Below are 9,578 nucleotides of genomic sequence, written 5' to 3' on the forward strand. Positions count from 1 at the left end.
TAGATGGAAGAGACACAAGCACACAGGCGCAGACACAGGCTTAGGGCCCACAAGGCGGCAGTTATTAAGACTCACCCCTGGATACAGAGCGCCAGCACAATACCATCATGACCTTCCAGTGTCTTTTGGCACTTGTAAGTGGTACACGTGTCCCATACCTGCAGAGATCAGGTCAGCCAGGTCCAGCAGGGTCGGTTTGGTGACAAAGGACAGGAGAGCAGCCATCAGAAGAGAAGACCCAACCATGAATAAGGGACAACTGAGGCTGGCATGCAGTGCCCAGCTGAGCCCAACCAGGCTGCAGAGCCTGTGGAACAGGACCCCCACTCACCTTGATCGTCTTGTCAGAAGAGCCACTGAAGAGCAGGTCACCCATGGAATAGACACAGAGACACCAGACAGGGCCCTGGTGTCCCACAAAGGTCCCTTTGCACTTAAAGATCTGCTGAGGGTCATAGGCTACAAATAGGAGAAGCTAATGAGGGACCAGTAGGGCTCTGGGGACAATGTGGGAGCAGGGGCGGGATGAGGGACCAGTAGAGCTCTGGGGACAATGTAGGAGCAGGGGCGAGCTATACTCACATCCAAGGATACCCATGTTCAGCCGTGCATTGATGTGAGACAGCTCATCCTGAAAGACCAAGAATGGCAGAAAGTGGGTGGGTGGGGCTCACTCATCTGTGGTGAAGCTACAAAGCCCTAGGCTTAGGGTTAGCTCTTACTGGAATATAGATCCTGAAACCCTGAACACTAGGAGCAAAGGCCAGCGGAGGGCCCCAGTCTGCCCTGCGTTTCCCTACTGCAGCCGGCACCTACTCACATTCAGCATGGACGCGTCCCTCCGGAACTCCATGAGGTCCTCACTGAGCTTGCTCTGGTTCTCATCCAGGACGTCTGAGCAACAAACAGAAAGGTATCACCGGGGTCCAGAACAGCGCTGGACCCCGTGGCCTCTGAACTAGACCGTACCAAACTTAAGCTCAAGGCTCTTCTCTAGCTGGTCAATCTTCTCTGAGAGTTTGCCCAGCATGGAACGCAGGAAGGCAATCTCCTGGTCCTTTTGGGCCAGTGCCACATGCATCTCGTGGAAGCGGTCATCGGTCTGCTGCAGGAACTCCTTCAGGCCCTCAAAGCGGCATGTTTCTAAGTGTGTCTCATAGGTGTCCTGATTCCCAATAAATGTGCACCTGGGGGAACAGCACAGCTGCCCACCTGCCTGGCTGGCAGGACTGACCCCTTCGTATCCCTGACCCCATTAAATCTCTCTAGAGTCATCATGGTCATGCCCATTACCCCCAGATCAGCAACCTTCTTGACCTCCAGCACCCAGCAGTCAGGACATTTCACCAGTGAAATCTGATACCTCTCGAATGCTTCAAGGACCCCTCCCTCCCTCCCTCCCTCCCTCCCTCCCTCTCTCCCTCCCTCTGAGTAACAAACATCTCTGCTCATCACCAGCCTCCCTGCTCCAAACAGCTGGGCAGGATCCTCCTTTCCTTCCCGGCTTCCCCTCCACACCCATTTCAGTCATTTGCTCGAATCTACGCCCCTTTACCCACCTTCCCTGATAACCCACTTCCAACCTGTTCAGTCCTTTCTGTGTTCTCCTGGGCACCTGGATGTGGGCTGTGACGGCACTTCATGGTGTGGAGCACAGGCCCGCAGGCCCGCTCGCCTGCCCGGCCCCCACCCACCCCGCCCCCCACTCACCCGTACTTGGAGTGGGGACACTTGATGTGCTCGCATTCCTTCAGGTGGGCCTCGAGGTTCATCTTGAGAAGGGGTGGGCAGCTGGGGTTGTTGGGGCAGCGCACAGGCCTGTAGTCACAGCTACTCTCGTGGTCCCTGTGCATACACAGGACATGGGGGCTAAGCTGAGACCCCACAATGTAGCCCCAGAGAAGTAAAGGTGCTCAGCAGCCCCAGGGAAGTGATGGAGCAGAAGATACTCACTTCCGGGCACTAAGCTTGATGGTGAAGGGGCAGCCCCTAGGGTCTACCTCAAAGACCCCAGGCTTTCCAGTGCCCACTGCGTGGCAGCCATGCCGACAATGTATGAAGAGCTCTCCAATCTGCTCAGCGACTGCAATGTTGTTCACCACTACTGTCAGCTTGGCATTGTCCACAGGACACTTCTCTGGGAGAGGAGGACATGTTGAGCCCACCACCTACCCAGCTACCTCTCCCTGGCAGCTTTGCCCAGTGGGAGGCCAAGTCCTGGGGAGGGAGATGCAGTGGCACAACAGGTGAAGAGAAGCCCAAGGTGGGGTGCAGGAAGAGCTGCACAGCAGACCTCCCAGAGGGAGAAGGACAGCTAGCTGGGTGTGGAGAAGGAGCAGGGACTGCCAGGGACAACGGCATCTGTTGGAGCCTAAGCCTTCACCCTGGGACTCAGCCCACAGGAATTGGAGGTCTGCTTTGCTACTGAGGTCCTTCGCCAGGCTTGAGCCCTGAGAGAGGCCACACATGCCTGGATAAGAAACCAGTGGCCTCTGGTGGCTGCCCGGGAAATAGCAGGGTGGAATTAACCACCAGCCTCACTCACATCACAGGCCTGGATGGAAGGCGCACACCTACCTGACTTCAAGGCGCATCGTCTGCAGAAGGTGTGCTGTGGGGACAAAAGGTGGACTTGGGGGACAGCTGTAACTGTCTTCCCTCCAATCAAGGTCAGTGGTAGCCCAGAGCTCACACCATCCCACACCAAGGCAGAGAGCTCTCGCTGGACCGCCAGCTTGCTCTTAGGAAGATGAGCAAGGGCTACAGCCCTAGGAACAGGGCCAGCAAGTAGTCACAGGGGTTGGGGAGTAAGCATGTCCATGACCTCACCCCACATGTAGTGATCACGGGGTCCTTGAACACACTGCAGCAGAGCTGGCAGCACAGCTTTACCGAGGGCTGCTCGGCAAATACCAATGGCTCCTAGACAGAGTGGAGCAAAACAATCAGGACATGGGCCACAAGTGCTGATGTGGCGCTTCAGGAGTAACCCTCAGTCACATTAACTGCTCAAGCAGCCTGCATGTCCACCCCGTCCAGGGCTGTTCACTGGCACTGGGCCTATCCTAGAAAGCACTGTTGACTAGAGAGAGCCATGAGAGGACCAAGGAGCTGAAGCAAGGGATGTGGTTCAGGGTCAGGCTGTAAGCAGCGAGAAACTGCATACACAGCATCTGCACAGTCTCAGACAGCCTTACTGGCCTCTCTTCCTGACTTACAGGCTAGCAAAGCATCCTATCTGAGCCCACCCGCCCACACCTCATCCCCAGGCAGCCCCCACAAGAGGCAGAGATTTCAACACGAACTAGAGACCCTAATCGGGTCTGACCTACCCTCGATGTGAGCTATGGTGGTGCAGTCTAAAAGTCTAAGGGGAAAGTGCCCTGTGCCACCGCAGCAGTGACAACCCTGGAAGACGACTCCTGCCAAGCCTACCAAACCTACCGGCTCCTCCTCCTCCTCAGGCAGCGAGAATGTGGAGCGCAGGGACATGCTGGACTCGGAGTGTAGGGAGCGGACAGAGATGGCTGAGTCAGAGCGGCGAGGAGTGTTGATGGGGGGCTGCACAGATGGAGGCAGCCTATCAGGGGCTTGAGCCCTGTGGAGGCAGGGGTGCCCCTAAGCCACCCCAATTTCAGCAAGCCCACAAGGCTGTGGATTGTGTGTAGGAGGCTGGTATGGCCTCAATCCCGCTGCCTGTGGTGGCCAGCCCTGGCCTTTGGTGCTGGGCTGCCCGTTCTTGCCTGCCAACTTTCTTTGTGTAAATGGAGAGATTTCCTGCTATTCAATTTTACAGGACATGCTCAGGCTTCTTCCTGCTTCCCGTGAGGGAATGTGGGCTGCAGAGAGGCTGTATCCACCAGCCAATCATGGGGCAGCTAAGAGCCCAGATCACTGAAGAGAAAGTGTAGAAGCCTGGCCAAGGAGAGGTCGTAAGGCTGTTCTGCTTTCTTGTCCAAGAGACACTCAACCCCACCAGGGGGTCCACGGCAGGATGTTCTACCAGAGGCTTAGCTAGCTCCTGAGACCTAAAGGGAGCAACCTTTGATGAGGTCGTAGGGGAGAGCAGCATAGTATCCAAGAACTACTGCTGCCAAAGCTCCCCCATGCAGGGCTATGTAGGACCATGTGGGCCTAGGCCCACCTACTGCTTTCAAGCCCGTGTCCAGAACAGGGAAGGGGGCCATGGGATAGGGATGCAGCCCATCCCAGTTCTGGGTATCCCTGAACAGGAGGCAGAGACTGGGTACATACTTCAATCACCAGGCAATGCCCATCTCTCCTTATGGTGTCCCAAGTTACATCTCACATGGGAATGCCGTGTGAGACACAGAGGGTAGAGTTAAAGGAAATGGGTCCAACACCCCCATAGGCAGCAGCAGCAGGCAGGAGCCAGCACAGAGCTGTTCTCTCCCTCTGTGCACTGACTAGCACAGCTCTTAGGCTCTCCCTCCAAGCCAGTCAGTGGGGTGGGGTGGGCATGGCTGCCCAATGTCCAACAGCAAACAGAAGATTCTAGGACATCTCTAAAGTTACTGTAACCTGTCAGACACCCCAGAGTTATCCAAAACCAGAAGCACAATGAATTCACTTCCAAGGCCCAGGCTGCAATCAGGAGTTGGGTGGAGACTGAGAGGTGAAGCTATGGGGTTTGGGTACCACATATTGGACCCATCCTTAGGCTCAGGGCAGGGCAGGACCTGGCCCGCAATATGCCTACTTAGCATTTATCTTCCTATTGAAAAGGGAAAGAGGGGGGCTGGTGAGATGGCTCAGTGGTTAAGAGCACTGACTTCTCTTCCAAAGGTTCTGAGTTCAAATCCCAGCAACCACATGGTGGCTCACAACCATCTGTAATGAGATCCGATGCCCTCTTCTGGTGTGTCTGAGGACAGCTACAGTGTACTTACATATAATAATAAATAAATTTAAAAAAAAGAAAGAAAGAAAAAGCAAAAGGAAAAGGGGAAAGAAGTCTGGCTCCTCCGCCTCCCGAGCAAGGACTTGGTCCTGACAGTCGTCCTCTTCCACTGGCCGACTCACCTCAGAGCACCTTTTGTGGCACCCACCTCACTTATAAGATGGAGCCCAAACCGCCTGACACTGGCCTTCAGGGGCCACACCCTAAAGCACAGACCCACAAACTGGCTGCTTCCTGCCACCACCTAGCTACAGGAGCCTCCTCTTAGGTTCAGGAATGCAACAAGCGCTCTGAAGGCAAGGTGCCTCACTATCCCGGCTCTCTGCTATCCCGCAGGCTCCTCCTAGAACCTGGACCTCAGGGAGGAGGGCCTGGCAGAAGGTAGGGAATCACACCAGGCTCCTGCATTGTGGACACCTACCATGCCGTCCTCCTCATCCCGTGGCGAATAGGCAAGGGTGCTAGAGGAGGAAGGTGTCCTGCGATGTTTGTATGTGCCGGTCCCATCAGCTGCTGAAAAGACATGGCTGTCAGTGGAGGAAGAGGCTAAAGTGCCGGAGACAGCTGGAAGAGCCCTTGTCTACGGAGCCCTTCCGATTATCTCTAGCTCTCAGTCTCCCTAGGCTAGACTGGGACATGGTTACCCAGGACTGTCCTCCAAGTAAAACCAGTGCCAGCAGTATGGCCCTGGCTCAACAGACTGGATCTGCAGACCTGAGAATGGACTGCTAGCTGCCCCACCTGCTTACCAACAGGAGACTTAAGTGTATTTCTTTCCTTTGGTGAAGAGAATCCAGATCTTGGCTCATGCCAATCACCAGCAGTAGATCCCCAGCCTTTGCTTTTTAAAAATTTTATATGTATGAGTGTTTTGCCTGCATGTGTGTCTGTGTACCACTTAGGTGCCTGGTATCCATAGAAGCCAGAAAATGGCATTGGATCTCCTGGGACTGGAGTTAAAGACTGCTGTGAAACACCATGTGGGTGCTGGGAATTGAACCTGGGTCCTCTGGAAGGAAAGTCAGTGCTTTTAATCACTGAACTATCTCTCCAGATTCAGTTCTTGTTGAGTTTGGCTTTTTGAGACCTGGAACTCATAGAGAATGACCTGTCCCTGCCTCCCAAAGGGCTGGGATTAATGTAGGGAGACAGGATCTATATCCCTATATTGCTCAGAGTTATTTCAAATGCAGTACTTTCCTGCCTCTACCTTCCAATTACTAGGATTACAGGCAAGCAACAAAGCCTACTGAGACCTCTCTCTCAAAGCCCCTACAAGGTTCCATTCTTCAGCCCAACAAAGGGCCCTCCATGCCTAGCTGGTCACAGAATCAACCCCATGAGTGGCCTGGGTCACTTGGAGGCTTCCTTTTGATCTTTAAAGTAACTCTGCCAGTGAATTTCTAAAAGAGGAAACTGAGGCTGAGAGACTGAAGGACCTCAGCTAATACATGGCTAGTCCAGGTCCTCCTTAGTCCTCCCTAGCACAGCCAGAATCAGGAACTGGGGCTAGATTTTTGGTCTCCCTCCTCTTGCCTATAGAATGCCCTGCCTGGCCTGGGTCAGAAAGCAGAGGTTTCCCAAGAATGAAAAGTCAAGGGTCCACGTGGGAACCAGAGAACCATCTCATAGACCCTGTAAGGCTACAGCGTTAGGGACAGGCCACAACCAGCACAGATTAAAACAGATCCATATGCCATAGTAAATAGAACCCTAAAGGCCTCCATTCAAGATTAGGACTATGACTGTCTATCCTGTGACTGGGCCTCGGTTTCTCCATCTGTAACAAGAAGGGCTAGATGAGGCAAGTACTAGTACATTGCTACCTAGTTGCCAGAAACCAGGGTACAGCAGACTTCATCCCATTTTGGCTCTGAAACCCTCAACAGTGGTGACAGACACTGCATAGTCTCTAAGGGTATATAAATTGTTAAGCAATGGCCTCCCGGGTGGGGTGGGAAAAGAGACCCTTTTAGAGGTTTCTCAGGTCATCCAGGAATAAAGGTACTGGTGTGCACCTGGCAGCCCTGTGCCTTCAGCCACAGAAGGCAATTAACAAAGCAATTAGTAGCTGGTGCCCTCCCGCAGTGTGGTGTGTACTGAAAGCAGGGCAGCACGCCCAGAACCCCAGTCCTCCTGAGCCTTCAGCATGGATGCTGCCCCATGTCATGATCTCTTGAAGCACACTGTCTGATGGTACCAGATCCCTCCCGAGAAAGGGTGCCGTGCCACTCACACCCTTGGACACTAGAAGCCGTGGCTGGGCTTAGGCAGCGGTCGCTATAGTAAGATAGAGAGATAACTAGTGGTGCCAGGAAGGTCAAGACTGCCCCCCAGAGTGGCTGGGCAAGTTTTCGGGAAGAAGAGGGGACACTAGTAACAAAGGTGAGGCACAGGAACAGGCCTGCCTAACTCTGTTTAGCTGGAGGCTGAGACATGGGAAGAAACAGAAAGAAGCCAGGGGACCACCCTTCCAGGAAGTGCCCGGGCCCCGTAGAGCACAGATCCTTCCCGGGCGGGCAGGCTCACCTTTGCTGATAGTGGTGGCTGTCGAAAAGGTAGGCCCAAAGGTTGTTTCCATCCTGGTCTAAGACAAGGAAAAGGCTTAATGCAGTATCCACAGGGTCACACATACTGACATGCTGACCTGCTGGTGGCGCATCTGAGTGCATACGCAGGGACACACTATCAACAGGCACAGGCTATCCTGAGGGACCCTCCAAGAAGGAAGAGGAAGGCTGTAGCTCTGTCCTCAGTGGCAAGTTATGTACATATACATATACATATACATATACATATACATATACATATACATATACACGGCATGCTGGGCGCATGGGATGTAGTACGCAGAGGGCAGGCCCTCACCTACAGGCGCCTCTCTTACCCCACTGCTGTCTGAGGAGGGAAGGTCGGCAGGTCCCCCGGAGAAGCGGTTGTAGAGGGCACTCTTGGCTGAGCTCACGCTCTAGAGAGGAATCCAGGTTCCTTGGGCAGTGTCCCCTATGGGAAGAACACAAATGAAGGGCTTTAGAGGTGGCATTCTGGGATCCTGAGAGTTAGCAAAGCGTCTCCACCTGGAAGACTTCTGCCCAGTCCAACTCAGGATAGGTCTTAACTTCTCCCTGCCTCTAATGCCATGTTGTAGACCCAGAGTGGCAAGGGCCTTCCTGCCTACCCAACTCAAGTGGCAAAGGCTCCGGGTACAGTCGATCTTTAGTGGTACCATCCCTTCAGGCCTGGACCTTTGGAGGAAGCCAACTAACTCTGCCCCCGAAGTGAAAAACCCCATCTGTACTGTCTAACCCTCTGGCCCTGATCATAATGGCCACTTCAAGGCCTACTTCTTTGCAGGTTAAATGTTCCTATGGCTAAGGCTGGGGTCTTGCTTTCTACCCATTCATTAGACTGGGCCTAAGGTGTGGCACACACACCAGTACTTAGTCATATGAGGACCCACCAGAGCACACGAATGTGTTCTCTGCCATAGCAGATGCTATCAGGACCACAAAGAACCAACAGGCAGTCACTTGATCCCGTCTCCCAGATGTGGTCATACAGGGCAAGTTACAGGGAAAAGATAAACCCTAGAACTGAACCAATGGAGATCATCCTTAACAACTGTGCCACTCAGGAGCTAGGGTATCGGGGACAATGGCAGCGTACAAGGGCCAGTGTCCCTGTTCGGCCCAGAAGAGAAGGCAAGGAGAAAGGGTAGACATGTGGCATCTACAGGGAAGGGAACATTAAAAGAGACCCAGTTAGCAGGTCACAGGACAGGTCCAGGAAAACACCCACTCTGTGACACGACAGCTGTAGACATACAGGGACATAGCATTGTCAAAAGGCAGCCTTAGTCACAGGATTCCACAAAGCTTGCCTTAGGTGACCACTGTTCAACAAACAAGCAGCATCCACTCTTCAGACTAGGGGCCCAAGTGTAGCCTCTGAAGCCACCGTCTAGGGAGCACTGGAGTATCCATTCCACAGGCCAGGGCCACACCACAGGGGAGCCTGGTTTTTGCCAAGGCCCTCGAGGACAGAGGAGGGACAGGAAGGGAGAGAGCCCCAGAAGGGTCCAGGTGAATCATGTGCTAATCCCAGGCACCAGATCGAAGTGGGACAGTTTCTACCCCAAGACCCGAGGTATGATGGAGGTGCCACATTCTTGATCAGGCCCTCCGGCACTGTCTCTTCCACACAAACACCGGAAGGCACAAAGTGTGTCCTGCTTTACTTAGACTTACTTAGCTCCAACCACACGGCTTTGAGGAAGGACTGGCTCCCACCCTGTCTGCAGCCCCTGATGACTCCTGGTCCTTCCTTCCCTTTTACTCCCCAAGCCTCACTTAGCTCTTCAGCTGTTCCCTGCAATTGGCCCTGTCAGGCACTTGCCACCTGTCACTCTAAACGCCCTCACACACAGGTAAGTGGAACTTTTTTCTTTTTTTTTTAAGATTTATTTATTATATGTAAGTACACTGTAGCTGTCTTCAGACACTCCAGAAGAGGGAGTCAGATCTATTTATGGATGGTTGTGAGCCATCATATGGTTGCTGGGAATTGAACTCAGGACCTTCGGAAGAGCAGTCACTGCTCTTAACCGCTGAGCCATCTCTCCAGCCCAGTGGAACTCTTTTTTTTTTTTTTTTTTTAA

General features: G+C 53.5%; 1 protein-coding gene across 9 annotated transcripts in view; it reads right to left on the bottom strand.

Annotated features, from left to right (window-relative positions):
• The window catches only part of Traf7 (TNF receptor associated factor 7), an 18,220-nt gene that overhangs the window by 2,348 nt on the left and 6,294 nt on the right, over positions 1-9,578 (bottom strand). For 2 of the 9 annotated variants that reach the window (XM_021220906.1, XM_029532836.1), the window contains exons 2-14: positions 7,809-7,924; positions 7,451-7,508; positions 5,343-5,434; positions 3,445-3,598; positions 2,830-2,922; positions 2,578-2,611; positions 1,954-2,137; positions 1,711-1,845; positions 970-1,187; positions 821-894; positions 583-631; positions 332-459; positions 76-158 (exon numbers count right to left, since the gene is read on the bottom strand). In XM_021220906.1, the coding sequence (XP_021076565.1) occupies positions 76-158; positions 332-459; positions 583-631; positions 821-894; positions 970-1,187; positions 1,711-1,845; positions 1,954-2,137; positions 2,578-2,611; positions 2,830-2,922; positions 3,445-3,598; positions 5,343-5,428 (1,238 nt within the window). In that variant the 5' untranslated portion in view covers positions 5,429-5,434; positions 7,451-7,508; positions 7,809-7,924. Of the gene's footprint in view, positions 1-75; positions 159-331; positions 460-582; positions 632-820; positions 895-969; positions 1,188-1,710; positions 1,846-1,953; positions 2,138-2,577; positions 2,612-2,829; positions 2,923-3,444; positions 3,599-5,342; positions 5,435-7,450; positions 7,509-7,808; positions 7,925-9,578 lie in introns of those variants that run through there. The other 7 variants (XM_021220905.1, XM_029532832.1, XM_029532835.1 and 4 more) reach the window with 7 other exon arrangements.

The sequence above is a fragment of the Mus pahari genome, chromosome 21 (assembly GCF_900095145.1).
Source record: "Mus pahari chromosome 21, PAHARI_EIJ_v1.1, whole genome shotgun sequence".
Classification (NCBI taxonomy): Eukaryota; Metazoa; Chordata; class Mammalia; order Rodentia; family Muridae; genus Mus; species Mus pahari.